General features: G+C 34.8%; 2 protein-coding genes across 37 annotated transcripts in view; one reads left to right on the plus strand and one right to left on the minus strand.

The window, feature by feature from the left end:
* relch (RAB11 binding and LisH domain, coiled-coil and HEAT repeat containing) overlaps positions 1-7,588 on the minus strand; it is a 158,506-nt gene extending 150,918 nt beyond the window's left edge. For 15 of the 31 annotated variants that reach the window (XM_073940149.1, XM_073940148.1, XM_073940147.1 and 12 more), the window contains exons 1-2: positions 7,010-7,588; positions 6,221-6,271 (exon numbers count right to left, since the gene is read on the minus strand). In XM_073940149.1, coding sequence (XP_073796250.1) covers positions 6,221-6,271; positions 7,010-7,457 — 499 coding nt within the window. In that variant the 5' untranslated portion in view covers positions 7,458-7,588. 31 annotated transcript variants of the gene reach the window in all.
* A 4,394-nt stretch (positions 7,589-11,982) lies between these two features.
* cspp1a (centrosome and spindle pole associated protein 1a) overlaps positions 11,983-27,700 on the plus strand; it is a 45,873-nt gene continuing 30,155 nt past the window's right edge. For 3 of the 6 annotated variants that reach the window (XR_012399271.1, XM_017353964.3, XM_073940633.1), the window contains exons 1-15: positions 11,983-12,140; positions 12,428-12,528; positions 12,640-12,712; positions 12,806-12,909; positions 13,588-13,671; positions 13,976-14,071; positions 15,704-16,035; positions 18,908-18,987; positions 19,075-19,171; positions 19,273-19,330; positions 20,284-20,618; positions 21,372-21,490; positions 23,128-23,212; positions 23,491-23,596; positions 27,013-27,160. Coding sequence is in view for 5 of the 6 variants with exons in the window: in XM_017353964.3 (XP_017209453.1) it covers positions 12,466-12,528; positions 12,640-12,712; positions 12,806-12,909; positions 13,588-13,671; positions 13,976-14,071; positions 15,704-16,035; positions 18,908-18,987; positions 19,075-19,171; positions 19,273-19,330; positions 20,284-20,618; positions 21,372-21,490; positions 23,128-23,212; positions 23,491-23,596; positions 27,013-27,160 (1,780 nt within the window). In the remaining variant the exon portion in view is untranslated. Of the gene's footprint in view, positions 12,529-12,639; positions 12,713-12,805; positions 12,910-13,587; positions 13,672-13,975; positions 14,072-15,703; positions 16,036-18,907; positions 18,988-19,074; positions 19,172-19,270; positions 19,331-20,283; positions 20,619-21,371; positions 21,491-23,127; positions 23,213-23,490; positions 23,597-27,012; positions 27,161-27,700 lie in introns of all 6 variants that reach the window. The other 3 variants (XM_073940631.1, XM_073940634.1, XM_073940632.1) reach the window with 2 other exon arrangements.

A 27,700-nucleotide genomic window follows, 5' to 3' on the forward strand; every position in this document is an offset into this window, starting at 1 on the left:
CCAGAACTGGTGCTTTAATTTCTATAGCATCCTCTTCTCCCTAGAGAGCTGTGTCAGTTAAGCCACTTCACAATGCTCATGTTAGGTCACATCCTGTCTTTGAGTCCTAGAGACCATTATAAAGGCCTTAGAATGAGCATAGTTTCCATACTGAAGTCATAAATTATATGTTAAATGGAAGAATCAGATTCAATTAATTAAATTCAATAACTGCATTAAACAGAGGCAGCACAGTGGCGCAGTGGGTAGCACAATCGATTTACAGCAAGAAAGTCGCTGGTTCGAACATCGGCTGGGTCAGCAGGCATTCCTGTGTGGGGTTTGCATGTTCTCCCCGTGTTCACGTGGGTTTCCTCCGGCTGCTCCAGTTTCCCCCACAAGCCCAAAAACATGCAGTTCAGGTGAATTGGGTATGCTAAAATTGTCCATAGTGTTTGTTTGTGTGTGAATACATGTGTATGGATGTTTCCCAGTGATGGGTTGCGGCTGGAACAGCATCCGCTGCGCAAAACATATGCTGGATAAGTTGGCAGTTCATTCCGCTGTAGCTTCCCCAGATTAAAAAAGGGACTAAGTCGAAAAGAAAATGAATGAATGAACTGCATTAAATAACCATTGGGAAACTTCTTGTTTTAGTCTTAACTTTAGTATTTGTGACAGAATCTCTGCTTCTCTGTCTCTTTCTGTCATTTTGCTGTGTTTTTTGACAGAGTAGGTGGAGTCTTAACGTCTTAACTTTATCACCAGAGCTGCATGTCAGTACAATTATAAAAGAAGATGCTTCAAACCTGGTTTGTGGATGTTAAATAAGGTTTACTTTGTACATTAACAAGACGGACATCCATTAGTGGATATAAACATGTATCCTGTCACATTTGCAGTGCAAAGTTAAATGTGCACGCTGTGTGTGTGTGTGTCCACTGTGTACGTGTCTGTGTGTGTGCATGCATGAACTTTGTTAAGACATTGCGTGTTACTCATTGTTGCAACTCCACGACAGTACATCAAATAATCATTGGGAAAGTTTTTACTGTAGTATTTCTCACAAACGGTACGCAAGATCTGCTTCCTGTCTGTCACTGTGCTGTTTATCTGACGTAAAAGAGGCGGAGATTGAGGCACACTCTGACAGGCATGTGGTAACAGATAATAATAACAGAAATATCAGATCTAAACCTCTTTGGTGAGGAAAAAGATGGTTGTCAAAAATATTCATACTTAACACTCTTCGCAAAGAGAAGCTGATTAGAATGGATTAATGATTGTTTTGAAGCATGAACAAGCCTGCATGAAAGCTGCTTCAACCTGCCCACCCACATGTACAGTCAGCAGAAGGCAGCTGATGTGCACTTATGCCAGGCAATCACACATAACACCCCACAGAGGAATAATTGCTGAGCAATACAATCAGTAATACATCCAGAAATAAGTGATGATCATTCAAGAATCACACAGTACACACTGGTTTAGAATTTAGGTACCCACAAAGGAGAAAGTGGGGGATGATCTTTTGCTGAGGTTTGGCCCACCTTAGTAACTGTTGTTAATTTGCTCATTTAAAAAAAACATTGTTTAAAAATAAATAAGCTATATATATATATATATATATATATATATATATATATATATATATATATATATATTATATAAGTTCCTTGCTGTTTTTTTGTTTTTTTTTTGTTTTTGATAAATCAACTAGGGCATTTTTGGTGAACTGTCAGCAGTCAAGATCTAAACGTAAAGCTTTCAAATTTTGCCTCAGGTCATTTTATTATCAAACTCAAACGCCTGAAGCATTTCACTGTCTTTACACTGTCCTTGTGACACAGCCTGCATCATCAGAAGTGTCTATTGAGGTAAACTCCAGACAGTGTTGTGCCCTAAAGCAAATGAGAAAAAAATACATACTGTGCATAGATATACAGTCCACATGGTGGAAAAAAGTAGCAATGTTTCGTTCTGCTATCAAGTACGAACATTGAATTATATTATACATTTATTGAAAATATGCTATTGCTTTATTTTGTCAGTCAGCCCTAAAGTAAAAAAAATAAAGATTCATTGGATTTACTATTTTTTTAAATGGTAGCAAACAATTTATTTGTGCTGAATTTAAACAAATTAAGTTGAACATTACCACATTCTATTTGTTTGTTTAAATTCAGCGCATATACATTTTTTGAAACCACTTAATAAAAATTGCATCCCTAATTTGAATTAGGGATGCAACAACTAAACGATTTTACTATTAAACGCGCTTTAATTTGTCACCGTTAATCATGAAGGCTTCTCAACACCGTGGGCCGCATTTGCACTACACTGTTCAAGTGACTCAATTCCGATTTTGTTCTCCCATGAGGCACAGATTGGATATGGCCCATGTACGTGTAAGCAGGAACAAATCACATGGGTTCCGATTTACTCAAACCAGATTCAGGTCTTGTTCATATGTGGAAATTTATGCGATTTGAATCGGATCTGTTGCCATTGTGTCTGCAGTGTAAGCAGGTAGATCGAATTTTTACCCGTCAATGCGAGTCGCGTGTCATTAAAAATCATAGCGAATGATGTAAAGTCTGACACTTTCATTTCAGAACAGACTTCAGCAGAGTCCCAAACTTAAAATCTCACACACGAGGATCTAAGGCCCGTGCACACGAGACGTTTTTTGCTCATGTTTTCCGTCGATGTTTAACGCCTCGTGACTATATAAAGGGCGTCAATGTGATTGTGCACACAACACGCAAAACGCCAGGCGCAAAAGCGTCATTTAAATAAAAAAAAAAAACGCCTCATGCTCTTTATTTTTATTTGACGCACTGCGTTAAAACCTCCTATCAGATTGCCACTTTAGTTCAAGTGCACAGAGCTGCTGAACTTTGCGCTCAAGCGCAAAACTGTCAATGCAAGCGCACACTGAAGAAGATGCCCAGAGGCGATATGAACGTGAAGCTGCTTATTGCTCTGCTGAACAATAATCATTTCTTCATCGTTAGAGCTGGAGCTGCTGCTTGAACCATCTATGCTTGTTCGAGTCACCAGTAAATGTAACAACAAGCGTGTGAACTTGCTCTCTTCCTATCTTCTGTGTTACAAGCGAGTGTCGGAAGTTTAGTTGTGTAGCGCCATCTAACGTCAAGGAGTGATTTTGCATACTCTTCTGCTTAACGCCAGTGAAAATCGTTTGGGTTTGAATACAGAAAAACGTCTCGTAAAACGCTGACGATAAACGTACACGAAAAGTGTCCCGGTATGTAGGAGCCTTTAGACAGCTTTTATATTTTCATATAGCACATGTATCCAAGCATGTTAGCGAGAGAGCGAAATGTCTGCCACGTAACCAATATGAACTAATATAAAAGTAGTTCATAGATCAAGTGCATAAATAACGCCATGGACATTAAATTAAGATGCCTAAAGGTTTTAAAAAGCCTATATAGCAAAAGAAGTGTGCCAAATGAGAACCTTTCTGTCATAAACTATAGTAAAACAGCTTGTTAAAAGCTGTGAACCGATTACATACAGGAATAGAGAAAAGAGCACTCTTTAATTATCAGCTGTTTGTCGGCGCCCGCCCATTTTTTACCGGGTCATTGCACCTTTGCCGTGTGCTGTGTAAATGCAGACGAACGGATATGAGTTACTTTTAAAAGATGATGTAAGCAGGTCAGCAAAAATAAATAAATAAATAAAACGGATACATTTCACAAAATCGGAATTGACCATCAAGATCTGCAGAGTAAATGCAGCCCATATTTCTGAACTGCTGCAACTAAACAAAGTTAAGCTGACTGTGTGCTAGTTTAAAGTTCTGAGTTTGTACAAAATACGCATGCACACCGGATTAAAGGCTGATTTTAACTATGGCCGAAGCTATTAACTAAGGGCTATTCACATATCCCGTCTTTTGCGCATGCAAGTTTGTTATTTCCAATGGAGGTGCATGGCTTGCGCATGCCTATTGGCAGCGACATGCACGCGAGTGGCACGCCAGCGCTTTCCAGGCACACCTAGATGAAAGAATGCCAGGAGAACACCACGAGTAACGTGATAAGAACTGACCGGTGAGCATCATACTTTGTATAGAATATTCACATTTTACTCCACAGAAAAAAAATACAAAGGGAAAATACCAAATATAGTTGATTGAAATTTCCTTTGAGATTCAGCAGCCTCTTACTACATTTGTTCTCTTTAAAAGGGTAATACTTAGCAAACATGTTCCATAGATTTACATTAGACAAATAGTTTTAATTTATTCTTATTTTAATTTATTTATTTGTTTATTTGTTGTTGTTCTGTCATTTATTTTCAGTGTAAAATTATTACTTGTGTTTAAAAGCCCAAAACTGTTTCACTTATTTTTAGCTCCAATGAGAAATGGACAATTGTTTGTTTTTAATATTATTTTGTGTTTAATTATTTGGTTACTGAGCAGCAATAAATAACACTTTAAAATATACAGTTTCCATGTGATTTACTAAACTAGTAGTGTTTTGAAATTAATGAATGCATAATAATCATTTTAACGGTGAAACCATGATTATTCCTCAGACTATAATCATACAACCAAAATCTATAATCGTTGCATCCCTAAATCTAATGAATCTTTTTTTTTTAAGTGTACTTTGCAGGCATTACTCGTTTTTACTGCTAAATTACTTGCTTTTGTTTTGCATTTTGGGCCTACGGTGGCTCAGAGGGCAACACGATTGCCTCACAGCAAGAAGGTTGCTGGTTTGAGTCCCACATGGGACAGTTGGCGTTTCTGTGTGGAGTTTGCATGTTCTCCCCATGTTTGCGTGGATTTCCTTCAGGTGCTCCATTTTTCCCCACAAGTCCAAAGACATGTGGTATAGGTGAATTGGTTAAGCCAAATTCTTTGTAGCGTATGTTCGTGAATGAGTGTATGGATGTTTTCCAGTGATGAGTTGCGGCTGGAAGGGCATTCACTGTGTAAAACATATGCTGGATAAGTTGGCGTTCATTTTGCAGTGGCGACCCCAGATTAAAAGGGACCAAGAAGAAAAGAAAATCAATGAATGAATGTTTTGCATTTTAAGAAACTGACTGACTCATACGGATTACGTTTAAACATCTTTTTCATCTGATTTTGCACTTGAACAACTAAATAGGTCTAACCATATTCTAATTATAACTATATTTTAATTATAACTGTCTTCTAATTATAAGCTATGCACCACCAATGCATATAAACTTAAGATTTAAGATATTTTAAGATACCGCCACAAAAATAAGAGGCTGTTCACCAGAAAATCTCAAGCTAATTTCTATAATTCCAGATATCCTTAAGAACAATCCATAAAATTTAAGCAGTCATTATTTTTAACTTAATATTATTTGTATGCTATGTTTTCTTTCCATTATACTGCACGCATTGTACTTTTAATGATTTAAGACAACGAGAATTTAAATATTTTAAATCTTTGGGTTACCGGTGTTTTCATGACACAGTACCACTTTATACTTAATTTGTGCAATATTATATTTAAATCTATCCAATCACTTTATGGCTTGCTTTAGGAAAGAACAAAAGCATGCTTAATCATGTTGCATGACAACAGTTGCTAAGGTAGGATTGATCAATAACATCAAGGAGGGCCAAAAAGAGATCACCAACAAAAAAAATGGTCATCATTTACTCAGTTATGTTGTTGCGTAACTATAAGACATACTTTCTTCTGTAGAACATTGAAGACATTTTGAGAACATTTGAGATGCAATGAAAGCCGGTGGTAACAAAACTGCCACAGATATTCCTCAAAACCTCTTTGTGTTAAACAGAAATAATGAAAGTCAGGTTTGGCATGACAATTAAGTAAATGATGACAATTTCCACACCTTCACATTGATTTCTGATGCCAGTTCCAAAGAAGAAAAGGTTTCTTTTAACAAATGATCAATTGTCTTGCAAAGTATTCTCGGATCAATATGGAAAAAAATGTAATTGATCTAAACTGCATAAAATTTTTCCATTGTCACTCCAAACTCCAACTCCAACTGCATGCAATCAAGAAGAACAAATCCAAACATCATGCTTTGAAAGGCAAATAGTAAGAGGCAGACGAGGTCATGTTATCAGATTAGAAACCTCATTCAGGAGCAAAGGTGTGAGAAAGGCAGACCACAGAAAGAATTCCTGATTATGCCAAAGGGCATCAATCCCATCTGTCACTGCACACAGTCAGGTTTTACATACCCCTCAAATGTGCATCTTTTTTTCTCCTCTTTACATCCTGCACCTGCGCAGCTGGGGTCAGTGGGAAGACTTTACATCAATTCACATAACAAAGACACAATCACAATCCAGCCCTTAACAAACACTTCCCATCAAGACAGTGTGCAGCTTCTTCAATGTGCGAGGCTGAAGTATAATAAAACGCAACATAAAATTAATAGGTAGTCTAGGTCTCTAGTTTAAACAGCTGACGTTTTATAGCTGTTTAAAGAGCAAAAGAAAACGTGTGGCTACGTTCCAAAACCTATAGTAAGCTGCCTACCTAGATAGCATTTTAGACCATTAATTTGATCCTGTGATTCATTTTGCTTCTAAAAAATATTTAAACCAGCCTAAAATGGTCTTCCAGTCTGGTCTAGCCATAACATTTTTATTAAATCTGTTATTTTAAAATTGGTGTCATGACTTTGTTTACTTTACACACACAAACTTATGAGGACATACATAACACACACATACATATATGCATTTACTTCAGTTCAACAGCCTAATATATATTCCCCTGAGGCTTCCTGAACCCGGTTTAAAGACATTTGGTGTAGTCAGGTGGTTAATCTCGCTGACTAGCAGACAGGTGTCCAAACCCCGCAGCCAACTGGCAGACAGACTGGGAAACCAACCGGTTTAAGATGTTTAGATGGAGCAGAATAGTTGGTTATGAAGCATATCCATTACCTCATACAAAAAGTCTACACTTCACTTGAACATTGCAATTGGAGATTCATAATAAACATTTTATTATGGACTTACTCAGCGGACCTCCAGGACCGACACCTTGCTCTTTGCACGCGGGTGGGGTTCCGCTCTGTCTCTCGAAGTTGCCTGGATTGGAGAAATAATCCCGCAGGCGCGGCAGCTCGCGTCCGGCTTCAAGGAGCTCGGTGTGCAGCTCCAGGGCCGTGAGGATGTACTGATCCCGGAGCAGCTGCGCGGCGATCGCATCTAGCGACACCCGCGTCTCCGCGCCGATCCCGGACACAGCCGCCGCCGAGGCGGGGATCCCGTCCACACTCGGGCTGGTGCGGTTGCTGGACAGCAGGGCGGCTGGATCGGAGTACGCCGGCGGAGAGAAGGGACCGAGGCTGTGGCCTTGCGCTTCATCACTCGGGCTGCGCTCAGTGTCCGCGCCATCCTGCCTCTGCTCCGCTTCCTCCTCCGAATCACTCACGTTAAACGGGTTGACATTACCCGCCGCCATTTTGCCGTAAGGTGTTCTGCCAGCGACCTGGCTAATGTGTACCTCCGTCTTCCTGGACGGATGTCAAGAGCGCTTTATTGCTCCTAATCAACGGGACTTCGGGAAATATGCTTTGGTTGGTGGGGCCGAATGTCATTTCAACACCCCGCCTCCTTACTGCCGAGAGCAGAGCGGAAATGACGTCATGCGCTCAGGGGTCCGCCAAACAGACGTGCGAAGATCCAATAACAAAGCATGTCAAAACTCTGATATCAAATGCAAATAAGCGCAACGAGCTGAAGTACTAATCTCTGTCAAAACAGCGATATTTGATTTATTCTGCAAGCTCCATAGTAATAAGTTAAGCATTTTTCTGTATATATAAGTAAAGTAATTAGACACAATAAATAGCTGTCTGTTTATATAGCTAAAGACAAATATGACCACATCAACAATAAAAACGATAGAAATATTCATCGCCTAATCGAGGCGGCCTTACTGTCTGATTAATTTGCAGTGCATATGCTTGACATCAATGAATGTTCACGTGGCTGTTTGCAAGCTCATTAGTGCTTATATACAATCAGGCATTTGTTTATGCCATCTGCTGGACTGAACCAAGCATAACATGTTTTCAGTTCTGGCTACGTGACCACATACAGTAGGGTGCATTCATTACAGCACAGTGATGCATGCGATTATAGTATATTATTTTTGCAGTAACTTTGGTACATATATCTGATTAGAATGGGAATTCTCAAAACTGTGGTTTAATTAGTAATTTCATTAATTTTCTTTTTGTCTTAGTCCCTTTATTTATCAGGGGTCGACAACGGAATGAACCACCAACTTTTCCAGCATATGTTTTATGCAGTGGATGCCCTTCCAGCTGCAATCCATCACTGGGAAACATCATTTAGTCCTTTGTGGTGAAATTGAGAAACAGTTTTGAGAATTTCTATTGTAATCTGAGATATGCAAGTACTTGCAAAATCAAGGAGGCTGTACATTTTTATTCATCACATAAACCACATGAAGTGTCACAAAACCATATGTTCTATGTGTCCAGAGAGCATCAATAAAAGTCTTGTCATATGAAAACTGCATCTTTTCTGTTCAGAGTTTTTTTATTTACTGCTTCTTTTATTTTCGGAGAGCATGAATATCAACATCAGCAGAATCAGCATGCACAGTGATATATGATTATAGTATTTTTGCAGGGACTTTGGTACATATCTCAGATTACAATGGAAATTCTCAAAACTGCTTCCATCATTTAGTCCATAGTCTCTGTGCTTGTAATAAACAAAATATAATTAACAGGTAAAGTCAAGGAGGCTATGAATATAAAAATGTGTTATAACATAAACCACAGAAAATTATGTCACAAACCCATAAGTGTCAATTTTTAAACATTTAAATTTTTTGATTATACATAGGAAGGTAATGCATTACAATATTGAATTACTTCCCAAAATAGTAACTAGTTGCTTTCCTAGTTACTTTTTATGGTAAGTAATGCAGTACGTTACTTTTGAGTTACTTTTGTGCTACTTTTTCTGACCTGGCGGAGGCTTTTTTTTAAATAGAGGAGTTCTGCATTTATCGACTCACTGAATAACCTACACCTACATTTACCTTAAAAAAATAAACGAATTATAAAAAAGATTAGAATAATGTTACCTTTGGAGAATTTCCTGATGCTATATATGTTATATATACAGACTAATAAAAGTTGAAAGCAATGTGTTTGGTTTGCCATTTTGGTTTCTGTCTGTTTCTCATTCTCTCACTGAGTGTGATTCAACTTAATTACACTAATTTAAATTAGCAAATATATAATAATAAGTATTTTAAATGTCTATTAATTCATCTAAAAAGTCACTTAAGTTAAATTTTTTGAAAAAGTTACTTAAATGTTATTACTTAAGTTTTTTAAAGTATTAAAATACTTTGATCGTTACTTAGAAAAGTATTATTACGTAACTCATGTTATTTGTAATGTATTTATAATATATATCATTTTACTACATTATTTCCCAATACTGTGTTGCTGCTGTAATGTCATCTGCTGGATAAACCACATGCTGGAATAGTTTGCGTTTCATTGAACTGTGGCAATCTCTGAAATAGAGACTAAGCCGAATGAATGAATGAATGAATGAATGAATGAATGAATGAATGAATGAATTATTTAATTAATTAATCAATAGAGTTTTGAGTTTGGATATATTTAGAGCAGGGCATTCACAAAACATGGAAAATGATTCATGAAACACGAACTTTATTTAATATTATAATGATTTTATGATACAACATCATTAACAACAACAACAAATCATTATTTGGCCCCATTAAAACACTCATTCATCTTTAAATGTTAGTTTTTTTTTTTGTTTTTTTTTTACCGAAGGTCACAATGTAATAAATCAAACGACAAATGCAATGAATTGTTTATTTTGGTTTTCATTTTATTAGAATGAATATAATTATTAGGCGGTACAACTTCTCCAAAACATTGGCTCTGATTGCGATTACAGATATTTACAAATAGACTTTTTGACTCAAAAAAATGTATGCCTTTTAATTTCAGTGCTGTATTTTGACAAATTTTGCAAAGGCTTCAACTATTCTACATTTCAGCTGGTATACCAGCCTCAGTTTTGCAACTGACTTGTGTGGCGTCTGTCTGCGGGTGACAGCAAGAGAGAGAGAGATCAGGCCTCAAATTCGATGTGTGGTCGACGTCACAGTTACTTCACTGCAATTTTTTTAATATTGGCTCATCTTAATTAACTTTTCATTCGATTAAAAGCTGAAATATTGCCACACAGACAAAGCAACTTCGTTTTTTGAAGAGAGCGGCTTCAGTGATAAAAGACACATACACACCACTCTTGTAGGCTGTTCATCATTGATTTCTTTTACATTAAATGCATAATAATCAAGTGGAAAAAGAAGAGCTGAACTTTGGAAAAAGTGCTTTCTGCGGTTGCCACGATGTGGTTGCTTGTTTCTCTGCAGTTAGCTTGTCAGTGCTAAATCACTTTTTGCTTTAATAAAAAATATAAGATAAATTATTAAACATTGTGAGATGCCTTGCATACAAAATGCCAGGCATACAAAATTAGTATGCCTTGCGTATTCATGGCTATTAATAGGCTATTGATAGGCTTGGAACAACCTATCATTCTGTTATTAATCATATATTCTGTTAAAAGATTTTTGTGTTCATCGAGTGGAAAACCGCAGTGGACCTTGAGATCGCAATGAACCTTGGGATTGAGACCATAGACTGTAAAAAATAGATTGCGACATACAATGACCCAACATCAATGAATAATTTAATAGTAAAAAGATCAGCTAAAATATTTTTTAACTTAGTACTTTAAATGTAATATTTTTTAAAGTAAAAAAAATACAAATAAATGAATCGATCAGTTTTATTAGGCATAATTACCATAAACTGGGCAATCGAATATAATTTCACTCATTAAATATAAAGTAAATTATAACATATTTATCAACACTAACTAATCTTACCTGGGGGGTATTCCAGAAAGCTGGGTGCTCTGAATCAACTCTGTAATGATACTCAGTGATTTATGACCAAGGAACTGTACAAAAGTGTAAAAAACAGTACAGTGCCGGGCATACTATACAGGTGGTCATACTGCCACATTGTACAGTTGCCTAAAATGCCCTGACGCGAATACAAAGAGCTGCACTGAATGTTTCTTATGGTAAGCACTTATAACCCTCTCACAAGTAAAAAAAACTTGTATCTGTGTGTCCACGTCCATAAATAGTCTCTTCAAAAGAGCACGCAATGCTAACTAAACTCTCTGAAACAGACAAACTCTGGAACATAGCAACTTACTCTCTGAACAAAGCCTGCTCCGGAGCAGGTTATCTTCAGAAAGTAAGTTGCTATGGCTACTTAACATACCCAGAAGTTTCCTCTGCTTTGGGAACCAAAGCTGAGGTTATCCACCTACTTACTCTCAAACTTACCTGGGTATGTCACATAACCTGCTTTCTGGAACAGCCCCCTGACGTCTCAGGCAACCCATTAAAAGCAATGGAATTCCTTTTGCGTCATGCTACATTTAATTTTTATTGAAAAAATATAAACAATAACCTAGTACACAGTGAAATAATAGTTTTTGAATGGCTTGTCTATTGGCGGCGTAGCTATATAGCTGTTAAGCTTAAATGTAAGCATACTTTTTTAATATTAAAACACATTAATACAAACTAGCCATCCTTTGTTTTTTGTTTTTTTTTCGTTTCTGTATATTTTTATCAAACGAAAAATGCAATAAATTGTTTATTTTGGTTTTCATTTTATTAGAATGTATATAACTCATAAAAAAAGTTAATGCTAAATTAATGTTAAAAAATAAACCATCATACATTGAATTGTCCACATTCACTAAGAAATGTATAAAATCATACTTATAAAAGGGAGTGTTGCGGAAGCTATAGTTACCATGGTAATTTTGTAAGGGCAGTCAATAAAAGTGGGGCTTTTATTTTGAAACTTACCAGTCAGCTGTGAGAACAACTTTTGAATGATAGATGATAGCGATCTCGTATCACTTACTTTTTGCTCACTTTTAAGACGACCACATAAAACATCCACATGATCAAAGTCGGATCGAGCCATGGACAAGCTAAATTAATAACAAACATAGGCAAATGGTAAAAAGATCGGTTTTGTTGTTCTTGATTCAAAGCGATCGCTCAGAAACGCGGTCTCTGAAGGGCTGATCATCACAAGTGTTTTATTGAGACACAGCCATTGTGGGAGGTTGAGGAGGCGCGTGTTGTGTTGAATTGTTGCCTGACAACCTGCAGAGTCTTCTGCACTCTCATTTCCATCTCCATCTCCACTCCTCCTCTTCTAAACAGTCGTTATTTTCATTTATGTGTCCAAAGATCACCGACAAGAGCCTCATCTGAAAACTAACTGCCTCTTTTTTGTCCAGAGCTTTTTATTAACTGCTTATTCCGTTTTTGGAAGAATATGAATGTCAACATCAGCAACTTTATGGCGAACACGGAAGAAATACCTTACATGGAAATGAAGGTGAGCAAAATGTACTAATAACTGTAATAATAAAATATGGTAACGTTACTTGTGGTAAACGTTTTGTTTATATATATTTTAAGTTGATGTTTTTGTTCCTTTTTTCTGTAGACAAGTTTTGGTAACAAGGAGAACATTAAACCTGCTAGTAAAACACAACTTTCACGATCCAAACAGACCAAAGGCAGGCTATATTTCAATAATGTGCTTTTCAACAAGTATATTTGATTTTTCCTATTGCCATTGGAGATGTTTCATGTTGTTTTCTTATTTCCAGAAGAGGGTTTTGGCCTCAGTTTACCTCTTGGAGACGAATATGAACGAAAAAAGCAGAAATTAAAGCAAGAGCTACGTTTAGATTATCGGCGATTTATGTCTGAGGTGCAGTGTGCTCTCTTAATGTTATATACAAGAAAAAAATAAAGTTAAAAAGTAAGGTAAATGGGAGTAAGTGAAATAAGGGGGTTTTATGTACAGAGAAATCATATTATTTAAAATTGTATGCTTAAAAAATAAAAATACATACTTATTCTAAATTGTTCTTATTAAAACATATAACAAATAAGTTACTAAAATGTAAATTTTAAATGATTAAAAACCTATTACTGATAAATATATAAAACTCAGTGGTTTGAGATATAGTGGCATATATAAAGATTTAAAATGAGAATTAATTAGTATTATGCAGCTACAGCAAATCCTTAAATTTAATCTTTTATTGTCATTAAATTATTCTTGTTTTAAATAATATTCTATATAATTTGATTGATTGGATGCATATAAACTCCTTTACATCTTTGACCTATACTCTACCTATTTCTTTTATTTTTTTCCATTGCATATTAGTGTCAGTGTTATTAATCTTATTTACATAGTATAACATAATTATTATTAATATTATCTGTTAATTTAATATATAATACATACATACATACATATATATATATATATATATATATATATATACATATATATATATATATATATATATATATATATATATATATATATATATATATATATATGTGTGTAATTTTTTTCCCTTGATGTCTTTCATAGAAAAAAAATCTAATGATTGCTGATCCAGTTTCACAACAGTCCCACATGCTGTCTCTCCCTATAAAAGAACGGAGATCAGCGAAGGTAAATGTTTATTGTCCATCTGTATTTGCTGGGATAAGCAAATTCTGCGTTTTGTGCCATTTTGTGTTCAGTCTGTAGCACAAAGACCCACCCTTTCTATTTGGCAAGCCCTCAGAAAGAAAAATGATTTGCTTACTCTGAATGGAGGAGGTATCTACTGGCAACACAGTACTGCAGGACTACAGATCTTTTTTGTGTACACATCCTAAATTCAAAGCATCAAAAAGGACTTTTTGTTTATTAAAACCATAGATATGTCTTTTGTTTTGGTTCATTAATGTAAAAGTTTGCTGATTCTACTTAGGAAAAGCTGCAAGATGAGAGAAACAAGGAATATAATCTGTTTCTCCAAAGGCAAGATGGAGCACAAAAAACCTTGAAAGCTTCAGTTACTTCTCAGGTTTGCATTAAAATGTTATTTTTGTTATGTTTTATATGCTCTTTGCTTGTAATTTTGAACTTAATTTTCACTCAAAATATGAGATTATTTAGTTAGATTTATTTATTTTTTTGCTCTTTCAAATGACTACTTTGTTAAAATAAGCTAAAACTATTTTTTTGTCTTTTCTTCAAACCACTAAAATTAGTAAATAAATAAAATATTTAAATAATTAACATATTTATTTTTGTGCTTGATAACATGGAAAGTTTATGTTGGCATAACTAACTGGGTAGTACATGTGTAGCTCTTCAAGCTTACATTGCATGGGATTGCATTTAGGGAATAAATGTTAATGAATACAGGGTGTCCAGGGGGTCTTAAAGTCTTAAAATGTCTTCAATTTTAAAAATAACATTTAGGCCTTAAAAAGTCTTAAATTCACTGAAACAGTTTATTGTAGGTCCTAAATCATTTTAAACAGGTCTTAAATTCCTCTGTCCAAGTAAAGCTGGGAGATCCATGCAATCACTTACAATACATTTCAACATCTTTTAAAAATATATATTTTTATAACACAGCAAATTCTCCTAATCAAAACCCACAAAATAAAAACAGTTACACAATTACTCATGATAATAACATAGCAACATATCTCTTTAAATGATCTTTCATTTATAAAACTATTTACAGAGGTAAGGGGAAGTGGACATAATGTTTAAAAATAGACATGAAACTTAAAGTTTAAAACTGAAACCCATTAGGTTAAATCCATTTGGACCAAAAGCCAACAAATACTGTAATGTATTTGATTAATCATGTAGTTTTCTCTGTAATATACTTTTAACAATGTTAAACTTGTCATAAAAAAGGCAAAACATTTATGTTGCAAAAAAAAGTGTATACAACTAGAATTTTCTTGTTTTGACACAGTAAAATATGTGACTAAGAAATAACTACATTTAATTTTTGTGGCAAACAAAACAAAAAAATTGATTGGCCCAACTGGGCTGTTATCAAAATTCCTTAGTGTTTAGCCATGTACCAGTCTTAAATTTAATCTATAATGGTCTTAAAAGGCTATTAAATGTATTTCATTTGACTTGCTGAAACCTTGCTGAAACCCTGGAATAGTAATCATAAGATTAAAAGTAATCTTATGAAGTTTAAGTAATAATAATAAATGATAAATTTTATATAAATATACATTTTACATACTCTTTTGCACTGTGTGTGTGTGTGTGTGTGTGTGTGTGTGTGTGTGTGTGTGTGTGTGTGTGTGTGTGTATATGTGTGGCATATTTATTAACAATAATAACGAATCGTTCTTTCCACAAAAAGCAATAATTGTGCTAATGCCAGTTTTTAGATCGGCCTCTTTCCTTTGTCCTTGTGTTACATATAAAAACAATACATCTTATTAAAGTTAGCTGTATTAAAGTTTTAACTGCAATCATTAACTGAACATTATGGCTGTTCAAATTAACCGAAATATAGGTTCATCAAGAGTCAACTGTGTACATTTTGCAAATGATTCAAATGGCTGGAAATGCGTGTCATAATTATATTAAGTTACACCAGTGATATAAGTTTGTTTTTAGTGTTGCCTTGAATCCTGTGATTCTCAACATATGTTGATAATGTTTCTCGCAGGCCCTTGAGAGAAATGGCTTTGGCTCTGTTACTCCAAAGTACCCAGAAGTTTCTCCAGAGGAACGAGCTCAAAGAGCCAGTCAGAGCCCGCAGAACATTGTGTTCTCAAGAAGAGATGTTGCCACTCTGACTGAACCCATTTCAGGAGTGCCTAAGGTATCAAGGCCCCGGAGACACTGGGAAGAGACGCCAGTTCGCTGGGGAGGCCCTCACCGAGATCACAGCAGTTCTGATGAGGAAATGGAGCTCCTGGAGAAGGAGAGGCTCCGAAACGAACAGGAAAACTCAGAGGCAAACAGGAGAGGAGGAAAACACAACAACAGCTCACACAGGTGCTTTTGAAGCTCTATGTTTATAGGAAGTAGGAGCCATCATAAGAGTAATATGCTCTTTAGGGACTTTTGTGTCAAGCTAAATGTATATTGGATATACTGTAATTAGGGCCGTATGGAACTGGTTTTTAATTTAATTTTTAAAACTTTTTTTGATTTGATAAAAAGTAAAGCTTAATGAAGCGGTTTATTTTTATAATATTTTCAGCTGCTTAAAAGACATTTTACATATATTGCTGCATACATTTTACACACATTGTGAACAGTTTGCTATATTTAACTCCATGCTGTAAACTTGCAGGTCTGGTTGTTATTGTCTGCATTTATAATGATCAATTTGCATTTTATAGAAAACAATGGTATAAACTAAAATGTTTTTCTTTGAAATTTGCATTCATAGGATATCGTCAGACCTTTATATACAATTAAAAAATATTATCATTTTCAAACCCATAGATAATAAATCCAGTAAATCCACAGAACGAAAGTGTACTAAGGCCCCGTTTACCGAAATATGGTTTAGTTTTGAAATGCATAACTTTTGCTATGGTTACGCCTTCCATCTACAGTACCCTACCCTACTACACTACTAGAGTTTTCGAGCCCTGTAAATGGAGCATTTTGCAAATGCTGAAGAGGCCATTTTGGTTTTAAATCGCTGCTGCTCCGTGTCAGTATTGATGGTGGAAAACAAAGACATCTGAAAACAGGCTTTTCCATCAATATTAAGTGCACAAAGTTCTGTCTTGCACCCTTTCCTCGTAAGATCAGACTTTGCAAGTTTGATATGGAAAACAGTCGGCTAAATCTTCAAAGGGAACAGTGTACATTATAACCTCTTTTGCATCACCCTGGCTACGTTGTTTCAATATTTTAGCAATAAAATGAAAACTTGATACAAGGCACTGCCTATTTTTATTTTGATATTAACAATTTAACAGACACTAGAAATGTTGAGGCATTGTGTAGCTGCATATTTATATGACCATCATCTTCACTGTATGCATATTTATAACAAAATATATGTAAGCATAACTGCCTCCTTTCATTTTTATTGAAAAACATGAAACAAACCCTCTCTTTTGCTGTATAGATTTAATAACCAATAATGGCCATTATAAAAGTATAACGTATAATAAGTCTATACAATATAGGAAATAAAGGCAAGAAGTCAGTCAGTATACAGAATCAGTGTACATTGTTACATTATATTAACTTATCTTTGCACTCAGCCAAAACACCTGAGAATAAGTAATAGGTTCAAGAGACCAAATAATTGTTATATAAAGACAAAATGAATTAAATATTATGTTCAACAACTATAGTGAGATGAGATCCAGCGGAAGGTCTTTGAACTGTCCGACGTGCGCTGCTCTCACCTGTGGATCTGTGCTCAAAGCACCCACTGACTGCCTGGAGCTCAGATGTGCGCATACGCTGCAGCTTGGGCCAGAGATCGCGTGTGGTCACGTGATGTACATTTTCAGTGGTGTAGTGTGGACCGAGATCTTTTCATAAACGCTAGATGAAATGCCAGTGTGGACGTGGATCATTTTAGTTTTAAAATGGCATTAAACTTTTATTGTAAACGGGGCCTATAAAGCTGCATTTATTTGAATGAATGAAACAAAACCGAAACAATAACAAAACAAAAGGGGATACATATAGAGAAATTATAAACCCTTGACATTAGCAAGCAATTTATTGCTCATGTTTAAAATTTAACATAAAAATTTATCTACATGCTTTTATAGACAACTTTGAAAACTTTTCACGCTTTTCACTTTTTAGATTTTCACAGCTTTTCACAAATTGGCAATAAAAATGTGATTATTACATGAAAATTCATAAACACCCTTGGATAAATTCAGCGTCATGCTTTTTAAATCATTCTTTCTTACCACTTTTTATCAGTGTAATGAATCTTTGTTAAATATAAATATTAATTTATTTGGGAAAGAATCTGACCCCAAATTGTTCAATTTGTAACATGATACATGAATAAAGAGAGGATAATTTCAAATGTCTCTTTGTTTACGCAAAAATGTAAAAAAAAAACTGTCATTTGCAGATGGTGTTTTTTACAACTCCTTGTAGAGGAAATAAAATAATCCTCCAAGAAACCAACTAAGTCTGCGAAAAATGAATATCATCACCATAGCAACAGTCATACATAAATAACCTTAACAATTGAAGAGCCAAATATAAACAAATGCAGAAAGTAGAAGGGTTGCACACTGTTTAATCTCTGTTAAACATGACGTTTTTCGTACTAGACACAGTTAATGCAGACAGATGTCACCAGGGGACCCTGACAGCTCCTCAACTCAAGTACTGATCTGCAATTAGAGTAATTGGGGCTTACCGCCAATCTTTGAGTGAAAATAAAATGGCATTGAATCAAATAGCTGAAGTGGCAACTACTCTGAAAGAAGTCTTTATTTAAAACAAAAAAATCAATTTGCTGCCTTTTGAGTCTGCCTTTAGTGAAAAAAACTGAAAGACGTTATGGTTTTCAACCTTTGGGATATTATATATGAATTTTGTTGCAGAGGTTAAATACCAAGTCTGCTTGAGTGGTTTTCCTGAAGGAAATGCTGAGTTTGCTGTGTGTAAAGTGGGATCGGTTTAATTTATTGTCTATTCTATCAGAAGGATTGCATTGATCGGGGTTGATGGGAGGTTCAAAGCATCTGATGGCTCTGCAGTCAAGCTTTTTATCCACTAGAAATGTAATGTTTCTGTGTGAGTGTGTTTGATGTAATGGTTTAGAGCTGTAGAAATCAGGGTGTGTTTGATGTAAGAAACCGGATAGAGTTTTATAGTTTTTTCTTTTTTCTTTTTTTTTTTGCTCTTTGTGATTTTGATGCAGTCTGCAAGCTCTGACTCCAGCGCAAAGCAGGTCTACCAATGATCAGAACATGAACACGTTTGCTACAGGACTCATGATTGGTAAGAGAGTGGGTGTTAGGTTGAACTAAATTTTATTTATCTATATCAAAATGTGAGTTATTTCCAACCTGTGATTGTGTTGTGTAGGTGCTGCTGAAGGAGATGAGGCCTCTCAGAAGAGGAAAGAGCGCTACAGACTGGAGCTGCTTCAGCAGATCGCAGAACAGCAGCAGAACAAAAGGAAGTGAGAAATGACAACCATTTGACATGCTGATTGGTGGTGTTTGAAATAAATATCATCAAGCTCTAAAATATTGACTTGAATATCTGTATTTTATTAAACAGGGAGAAGGAGCTGGAACTGAGAGTGGCTGCAACAGGCGCTGTTGATCCAGAAAAAAAGGTAAAGGCCTCCATGTTATGAAATAAGTAACTATATTAACTTATTTAATTTTTTCCATTAGCTTTTATTATGTTTTATTACTTATTTTTAGTTCAAATTATTTTATATTAAAATTGTGATGACATTAAAAATGTAGCACAGTTTAATATTTTTGCATGACATTATAGCATGAATGTAAAAAAGTTATTTTGCATAAATGTTCTACAAAAAGGAAAGGTCTGGTTTATGTTTATTTTTTACCACTATACTAACACTAAAATATACATTTTAATGAAAATTATATATTTTTTTGTATTACTCATTTATAATTTCTATTTTTAGAACCAACCAATGAAATTTTTCGGTGCCATTTGTAGTTGTAATATATAGCATATGCAGTAGGTGTGCATATAATTAAGACAGGGTACTATATATATATATATATATATATATATATATATATATATATATATATATATATATATATATATATATATATATATATATATATATATATATATATATATATATATATACATACAAGCAATATCATACTCTTAGCACTTCGATATGGCTGTATATCGGCACTGGTAGGAGGCATGCATTGGCACGAGGCCACAGGCCAAGTGACAATATACAGCCATATTGCACTGCTATGCATGTGATATTGCATTTATACAACAGTTCGACAGCATAATTGTCTAGATAAGAAAGAAACTCAAACACGGAGAGTCTAAAAATCCTTTTGTTTGAGGAACTACTTTCTTCCATCATTCATCTAATAATGCTAATAATTCTGACTTCAACGGTATGTATTGTTTTAAATAAAAATAGAAATCATAGAAATGAGCAGAATTGCAGTGCTTTGCTTTTGGACCATTCTATGACCCACCCAGATTCCCAATATGATTTGTTTACATTATGAACACCTTCTGTGCACTTTTTTTTTTTTCTCCTCTAACCGTTTCCCACAGCCAGACCGAATTAAACAATTTGGTGCTGTGACCCGGGAACATGAAAGCAGGAGAAGAGATGTACCTTACCGACCAGGATTAGAGGAGGTCAGGGCTGACTCTGCCAGGCGACTCTATGAAGAGAGGCCTCTACAAGCACCAAATGACATCGCACCTCCAGATAGACCACGTGTAGCTTTCCAGTCCCCGTCTCTGGAACATAGCACTGTTCTAAGCCGACTAGCTAATGCATCAGGTGCTGGTCTGGAGGCTGGGATGGGGTTTGGGGCTACACCTATTACTGATGACAATCACAGAAGCCTCTCAAGAACCCTCGGGGAGATGGTTGCCCCAAGGTTTGTATTTGATTCTTTTTTGCTATGAAATAACATTTATTGAACTGACAATCACACAACTGTTGGGTTCTTGAAGTGAAATTCCATTCATTTTCCATATAAGGAACTTTTTTCTAAAATTAAAACTTTAAACCTGATACAATTTTAAAGACAGATCTGTTGTGAGGTTTGAGGTTGTTAAAAGTGTTTGTGCTGAATTATTTTTATATCAGTAGTTTAATGTTTAAATTTGTGTAGAAAACTACATTACCCAATATGCTGTTTAGAAAAATCCACCATTTAGAGAGTATCATCTTTAGCTCAACCCATTTCCATGAAGCACTGCATATTACTGTATGTGATTGAGTTCTCTTTCTATTCTTTCAAAAAATAAAATTAAATAAAATCAACTAGGCCGTTTTATATTTTCTGTCACTTTTAATAGTATTTTTTGCAAAAAAAGTGTATATTTTGTCTTTTCTTTATTTTTTTCCCCTTACTAAAATGTTGAGTACAAAGTCTTGTACCTTTTGCCTTTTTAAAAAAAATAAACTTATTTTTCTTCAAATAAAAGTTTAGAATGCTCTGCTTTTATTATTAATAATGGAAGAAATACTTCAAGAATCATCATTGCTTAGAAATTTGATGAATTTTATTATTCCAAAAAAACAAAAAAACATTCGCTATTTAATAATATGCTCCATTAATACTATTATCATGATTTTTGTTTGCTCATTGCTTTATTTAATGACATACTCTTGTTTTTGACATTAGAATTACAGGTGTACGTCCTCCGTTGGGGCCCTCCCTCAATGAGTCCTATCAAACGCCTTATGATAATGCATATTACTATTATGGAGCCAGAAATCCTCTAGATCCCAATCTGGCCTACTGTAAGTGTCTTTTCCCTGCATTGCCTCATCAGTCATTCCACATTTAAGGGCTTTTTCACACACACATTTAATTCTGGGTTATCATAATTCTAAACAGTGCTTTTAACTCTGGGTAAAGTTATGAAATGGCACATTAATGCAGTGCAGTGTTAAAACCACATTGTAGTGTCATGTGTGCAGTTTAAAACAATGCATTGTTACAAAGTAATGTTTAGATGATTAGAAACTAGCAGCCTGCTGTGCATGGGCTTTACAATGTTGCATAAATGCTGCACATTGTATATAAACATTTAGTATTATTCTTTGTATGTTCTTTAACGTTTCGTTCTTTAGGATTTCATTTTAGCATTTGAGAGGAAAAATATTTATACTTGGTTTTTGTCTTGTTTGTAGTCCAAATATGTCAACATTCTTAAAACAAGAATCATTTTTTAGTCCAGGAAAAAAAAATTGCCTTTTTTTTTTGTTTAAGAACAAATGTAAATGTCTCCCCTTAAACAAGCAAAGTAATTTGCAAACAAAGTTAGTAATACTTTTTTTGTGACGTAGTGTTATGTTGCAGAATGAAAATAGTTTTACAGTACTTGCATTTAAATGTGGCTGTTGTTAAATGCATGTTTTAACACTTAAACTACCAGCATTTTAGAGCTACCATATTAGAATTCATACATTCATACTAACTAGTCCATAAAAACTGTCATTTAAGGTCATGTTTATGTATTTACAAAGCTTTCGTTAAGAAAAAATGTTTCCATTTTGCCCCTAGCTGTTTTAAATTTACTGTAAACCCCAGCTGATAGTGGAATGTTTATATGTTAATACAGCTTCGAACGTGGCTCAACCAATCAGATTCAAGAACCGGGACTATCCATTTTATAATGTAGATTTAGATGTTTAATTAAGAGCTTCAAAACACAGAAGTCTTTAGTGTTTTGTAACATAATGCTAGAATACATAGAAATACATACATAGAGTACATAGAATTCACACATTTAAAAGTCCAGTGAAGTCCTTTAAAAGGTACATTTTTATTCAATGGATGAGATGATGTGTGAATAAAAAGTTGATCCATTTAGGTGGAAGTGATCAATTGCAATCTTTGGATGTTAATATCTTCTAAATGTAAATTTCATCACTGAGTTGTTTTTATTCTGATTAATATTTTTAAATATGTTTGAAAAAGGTGCCATATGGAGCACTTTTAGAATATGTATCTTTAATCAAACTAAAAGATTGTATATGACTCTTTTCAGTGCTGTGGCTCCTTGTATACTTTTTGTTTTTTTACAATGTATGTTTGTTAAGAAACTAATTTGATTGTATGTTTATATGTTGTATATTTATTTGTATATGTTTTGCCAGGAATATAGCCAATGCTGCTGATATGGCATTAAAACCTAAATAAAGAAATAAAGAAAGCGTCACTGATTTGAGGCACACTAGCGTATAGTTATCCTTAATTATTATAATTTCATAATGACTTAAAAAAAAGGCAGGGTACCACAGTTATACTGTATAGGTTTAATTGAACAAAATGTTTTATTAATTAATTATTTTTACACTTCAATTTTTTTAAATGGTTAAACTGACTTTGTAGTTGTAGTGTTAATGTGATTTATTGGTATTGTTTGTGTTAGATGGACCAGTAGTGGGTCAGCAGTCTCACATCCCTCCAGAAGCACATTGGCCTGTTCTGCAGCCTCCCTCTGGGGGCCTCGCACAGTAAGTGCATGTTTTCATGCAGTACATTAATCTTATCATTTAGTTCAGAATGTAGTCAGTCACATTTTTTACATAGTGTTTACAATACAATCAAAATTGTCAATTTAATAACAATATTGTTTAGTCCCATTGTTTATTTAATTTAAAATGGTGTAAAAATACCTTCTCAATAAGAATTTCTGATTATGTTGAACAAGTTATGTTGACGTACCAGTAGAGGGCAGATATATTCTGAAGGAACAACATGATGCTCATCTCTCCTGCATTTCTCTCCAAAGACCCATCAGCCATGCTGGGGTTGTTTCATCAGGACCAGTGATCAGCGATAGGTCTCAGCAGCCCAAGGAAAATGCTGCTAGCTATCAAGAAGCCCTTAGGCAGCAGGTACTTTCACAGTGTTTTATTAACATGAGACATATGTGTCCAAATTATGTTAATCCCTTGTTTGCTTATTTATGTTTTTACACCTACACTGTTAATATAAATTTGTTTTCAGTATCAAAAATAGATGACATTCATGATGTAATAGGAATTTTATTTTTTTTTGAAGATTAAAATCTTCAAATTGTTTGATATGGGACAATTTTCTGCTATGGGACAAAATCTCTGATATGAGACAAGTCATTTTATTAATTTAACAAAGGATGATGCTGATACATTTATGTAATCCAAGTTAAAATGGTCATTTAAATAATTTTAATGGTAATGTAAGAAACATTAATTGAATTAAGGTTTTTATTAGCATGGACTTTGCTTTACAAAACTAATTTGCTTGATCACAAATATGATAAATGATGATGATGAAAATAAAAATAATAAAAATAATAATAATAAGTGAAATATTATTATATACATTTTTTAATAATTTAAATATTGCACAATGCTTCTGAAATTATTCTAATTGTGCTAATTTGTTGCTTAAGAAAAAAACATCAATATTGAAAACTGTTTTGGATCTTTTCAAAATGTTCAATCAATAAAAATTCTAATATTTGAAATAGTGATAATTTATTCTGATTACATTTACTTGTGAATTTTACAGTTAATTCATCCTAGCTGAATACAACCATCCTTTTTCATCTTAATGATCTCAGACTTTTCCAAACAACAGCAAACATTGAAACCAGTTATTCGTCGTCGTCGTCTTCTTCTTCTTCTTCTTCTTCTTCTGAGACTAATTTCTATATGCATCTCCTCCTAGACCAGGGATGGTCTAGGAGTCCCTGCAGAGTTTTGTTCCAACACTAGTCAAACACACCTGAACATGCTAATCAGTTTCTTTAAGATCACAAGAAATCTATAAGCAGGTGTGTTTGATTAGGGTTGGAGCTAAACTGTGCAGGACATTGGCCCTCAAGGACCGAGTTTGCCAACCCCTGTCCTAGACCATTCATACTACAACCACCAAACTAACTGATCCGACTTAACATTGGACCAAACTTTGTGACCTTACAACTTTGCAACAGACAGTCATATAGACTTAAGGTTGGGCTCATTTAACTCAGACTACCAAACTGCCAATCACTGATGACCTTTCAACTCGCTAGCCACACCCTAGCAACCATTTACGGCACCCTAGCAAATGTCCCAAAGACTTGCATTGTAAAAAAAAAAAACTGCCATAGACTTTACATTATACATACTAACAACATATCAATCCATACTAACAATATACTAATCCATACTAGATAACATACTAACAACATACCAACCCATACTGACATTATAATAACGACATACCAATCCACACTAGAAACCAACAATAGATCGATCTATACTAAAAGCATACTAACAAACATACTAATCATAATGGCAACATGCTAATTCATAATATAATCATACTAGCAACATGCTAATTCATAATATAAACATACTAGCAACATGCTAATTCAAAATATAAACATACTAGCAACATGCTTATTCATAATATAAACATACTAGCAACATGCTTTATTCATAATATAAATATAATAGCAACATGTTAATTCATAATATAAACATACTAGCAACATGCTAATTCATACTATAAACATACTAGCAACATGCTTATTCATAATATAAATATAATAGCAACATGTTAATTCATAATATAAACATACTAGCAACATGCTAATTCATAATATAAACATACTAGCAACATGCTTATTCATAATATAAATATAATAGCAACATGTTAATTCATAATGTAAACATAGTAGCAACATGCTTTATTCATAATATAAATATAATAGCAACATGTTAATTCATAATATAAACATACTAGCAACATGCTAATTCATAATATAAACATACTAGCAACATGCTTATTCATAATATAAATATAATAGCAACATGTTAATTCATAATGTAAACATACTAACAACATGCTTATTCATAATATAAACATACTAGCAACATGTTAATTTATAATGTAAACATACTAGCGACATGTTAATTCATGCTAATAACATGCAAATTTATACTGGAAACATGCTAGCATAATGCTAATTCATACTAGAATCATACTAATTTATGTTAGCAACTGCCTAGCAACCACTCAGAACACCTTAGCAACCGCCTAGCAACACTTCAGCAACCACCTAGCAATGACTCAGAACACACTATTAACCGTCTAGCAACAACTTGGCAAAGGCCTAGCAACACCTTATCAACCCCTCAGAACACCCTAGCAAGACATTAGCAAGCACCTAGCAACCACTCAAACACCCAATCAACCACATATCAACACCCTAGCGACCACCTAGCAACTAGTCAGAACACTCTTGCAACCGTCTAGCAACACCTTAGCAACCACATAGAACAACCTTGCAATCATCTTGCATCATCTTAGCAACCGCCTAGCAACCAGTCAGAACACCCTAGCAACACCTTGGCAATCGCCTAGTAACACCTTAGATACCATTTAAAACACCATAGCAACTGCCTAGCAACACCTTAGCAACCACCTAGCAACCACTCAGAACACCCTAGCAACACCCTAGCAACCTACTTATCTGCCTACTTATCTATCCATGTCAACTGTTTAAACAACTTTAATTATTTACACTTTTAAACTACTTCAAACTTTTCAAACGAGGCTTTTTAAGCCAGCATAAGGTTGTCTACCATCTTTACTTTTCTAGTTGCAATTAATGTAATGAAGTGACAAGCCTGATTTGGTGACAGGTTTAGGTTTAGCTCAGTGAGGTGTGAGGTGATATGAAGATATCATAATGGCTCTGGACACAGATGAAGGACTTGCAGAGGACAAATCATATTATCTTCCCTGTATTTCCTCAGGGGGAGCTTTGATACTGGAAGATATATAGCTGGAAAGATGTTTGTTTAACCGTCTGGTTGCAAGATCATTGAGTCTGAAATTGTGCAGGGAAGGGTTTGAAGACGAATGGCCTTGAATGCTAATACGTCTTGAGTTTAGTATGAACGTCAACAGTATGACAGAGAGGGAGATCAGAGTAGAGCTTGCTATTTCCCAAGGTAACGAGATTCAAGAGGCAGAGCAGGGTTAAAGTGGGTAGCTGAAACTTTTGTTCCTCTAAGGGTACTTTAAAGTCTGATTACAACAAGTTGAGTAATATTACTTTAATGTAGATCTTAAATATCTGACATTAAGGCTTCATTTAGGTAGGCAGCAAGGTTTTTCCATTTAATTTGCCATTTAATCTAAAAGACAACACATGAATAATTAATTCTGATTTGTGGAAATGCAGCAGATAGGATTTGTCATTTGGGATTTGAAAAACAAATCGGATGATGTGCACTGTAAACAAAGTCTAATTAAACCAAATTGTGGAGCACAGATTCAGGAACGACAGCAGAGACGGCATCGTGAGAAGGTGGAGAAGGAGCTGTTCGATGCTAAGATAGAAGCTGAGATGAAGGCCTACGAGCCCTGGGGAAGAGCAGGAGGAGGAGCCCCTCTCAGGGACCATCATGGAAACCTCATCAGTACGCATGCAGAGTTCACACTTCACTCAACTCTCTGTTCACAGTCAGTTGCAATCACTGCACTTTCAGAAGGCTTTAATTAGCGCTCTTCGCTAGCAGTGCTCGGTCAGTGGGAGTGTTAAATAAAAAAAAAAACATTAAAATAGAAGTCAATATTTACATAAACTGCATGATCTCTGAAATACTGTGTTAATTCATTATAAAATATTAATATAAAAAAAGCATCCACGGTGTTAAATCATGCTAGAAACATTCTGTGTGTCTGTTTAGGCAAGGCAAGTTCATTTATATAGGACACTTCATATACAAGGGTAGTTCAAAGTGCTTTACATAAACAAAAAAACAACCAAAAAAAAAAAAACATCAAATACCTGTATAAGAAATAATAACAAGGAGTAAAATAGGGTGACGTGGTGGCGCAGTATGTAGCGCTGTCATCAAGCGCTCACATCAAGAAGGTCGCTGGTTTGAGCCTCGGCTGGGTCAGATGGCGTTTCTGTGTGGAGTTTGCATGTTCTCCCCGTGTTAGCATGGGTTACC

The sequence above is a fragment of the Danio rerio genome, chromosome 24, assembly GCF_049306965.1.
Source record: "Danio rerio strain Tuebingen ecotype United States chromosome 24, GRCz12tu, whole genome shotgun sequence".
Lineage (NCBI taxonomy): Eukaryota > Metazoa > Chordata > Actinopteri > Cypriniformes > Danionidae > Danio > Danio rerio.